Genomic DNA, 2,160 nt, shown 5'->3' on the forward strand with positions numbered 1-2,160 from the left:
ATGTGAAGTGAAAGTAGACAACAGCTGCACCAAATTATAATAATCTTGTTACAATTTTACAAAATAAGATACAATAATCTATATTACAAAATACACACTAATCAAATGTTTCTGAGAACTTTTCGATGCTTGATCGACTCCACAATTATAACACTATATTATACACATAATATTAGCATCAATATACTGTAATCAAAACTTACTTTGCGGTTAATAAATATTTTAAACTAAATAACTGACCAGTATTTTTCACTGACTACTGTTACAGCATCATTTTCATTCAATTTCTTCTTTTTTAAAATGAAAGCTTTTTTTTTTTTTATGGCAACACCCAGGAATCAATGTCATTTGAACATTCCAGTTTCAGTCCCTCTTTTGTACCCTGGAGATAGAAAGACTCCCCTATATTATTTATTGGATTGTTTTCTATTTTTTTTTACAACTCCTAGAGTATTTCTATGCTATAAACACTAAATCTGTTGATCTGCTGATAACTTTAATTGTTTTCCAGTCTCATTAATAAAGTATCAAGCATAAACACCAACCTGTTTGTTCTTCAGTGTGTTTGATTCTGCAGGGTTCTGGATCTCTCATGTTCTCTCTGTTCTTCAATAAACTCTGTCTCTGCAGATTTCTCTTCTTCATGATGCTTTGATACTCGTCTTCACTTGTAGACTGATGGGAATATTCCAGCATTTATTGATGAACTGCAGTGGGAGGAGCTTCACTGAAGGTGTGTTTGTTGTGGGAGGGGCTTCACTGAAGGTGTGCTTGTTGTGGGAGGGGCTTCACTAAAGGCGATACTGTTGTGGGAGGGGCTTCACTGAAAAAATCCCATGATACATTTCACTGATGGAGGAGCAGATCTGCCAGTTTGTGAGTTTGTTGTTCTACTAATTCACATATTAAGCATTTATGTTTATCTGGTATTTATACTAAAGTATCTGAATTTTTACACAAATGTACACATGCATTTCTGTTTTGTCTCTAAGATCTTAACATTTAATATTTACAAATATTAAAATGTTAAGAAAACAAGTAAAACAAGAATAAATAGAAGTACAGTTATGTAAACAAAAAAATCAGTGTTTCCATAATTCCTTTAATTTGAGTTAGAATTTTTGTTTATTTGTTTTTCCTTTTGTGTTGGTTTATATTAAACATAAGAAATGTTGTTATGAAGACATCATAATAGTAGGCTAACTGCATAGTTTCAGTCTGATGAGAAGAATGAAATGAACTTTTACTTGCAGTTTACAGGCGATCTCCATAATGAATGAGGTGAAAACAGGATCTATTATCATGAAATAAAGAGGATTTTGATCAGCTGATAATATTGATGAGTCTCAGACTATAAACACTCATTAAACAAGACATTCAGGATCAGCAGCAGATCAGCTCACTTTATTCTAGGTATTTTATTCTGAGTGCTTTCCATTAGCATTACAGAGCCCTTCTGAAAAAATTAATAAATAAATAAACATACTCCCCACACTGACATGTCTGACACACTTATCTTTACAGTTTATGTTTGTAGTCCTTTTCAAATGTATAAAATAATATAAAAAAGTAAAGCAACTGAAACTTTTTTATTGACAAACATTAATGAAAAGAAAGAAAGCTAAATAACATTGAAATCTTATCAGCATGTCTAATTAATTTTCCTCACAGATTCATCCTTTAATTTTTGGCTCCAAAACTTGAAACAATCATACACACGGATGTACAGAAAACAAACATTAGAAGGACAAAACAAAAATCAACCATGAATTTAAATGTAAAAAAAAATATATATATATATATATATATATATAAAATGCTTCTCACCAGGCGTACTGTATAAGACTGGTGATCCTGCTTATGTAACTAATTATAGACCTATCAGTATTCTATGAGTTGTTTCTAAAGTCACTGAAATGGTCATTCTCAATTAGTAAGTACAGTATTTATATCTTGGTCATTTTCCATTACATCCTATGAAGTTTGGATTTAGGGCACACACACCACTCTATGGAGACAGCGAACTGTTTTTTTTTTTTTTTTTCATTGAACAAATTATATCCAGGGGGATGTGTTGTTGGACCTATCTTCCTTGATTTTAAAAGGTATTTTATACCATTATTCAATGTTTTTTATCTAAATTATTAAGGTTTAATTTTT

The 2,160-nt window shown here is 30.9% G+C and overlaps 1 protein-coding gene across 1 annotated transcript in view; it reads right to left on the minus strand.

The window, feature by feature from the left end:
- Positions 1-1,271, minus strand: part of LOC113040566 (zinc finger protein 879-like) — a 2,149-nt gene extending 878 nt beyond the window's left edge. Inside the window, exon 1 of the mRNA XM_026198870.1 lies at positions 1,259-1,271. Within this exon, the coding sequence (XP_026054655.1) occupies positions 1,259-1,271 (13 nt within the window). The remainder of the gene's footprint in view (positions 1-1,258) is intronic.
- Positions 1,272-2,160: the final 889 nt, after the last annotated feature.

The sequence above is a fragment of the Carassius auratus genome, chromosome 22, assembly GCF_003368295.1.
Source record: "Carassius auratus strain Wakin chromosome 22, ASM336829v1, whole genome shotgun sequence".
Taxonomy (NCBI): domain Eukaryota; kingdom Metazoa; phylum Chordata; class Actinopteri; order Cypriniformes; family Cyprinidae; genus Carassius; species Carassius auratus.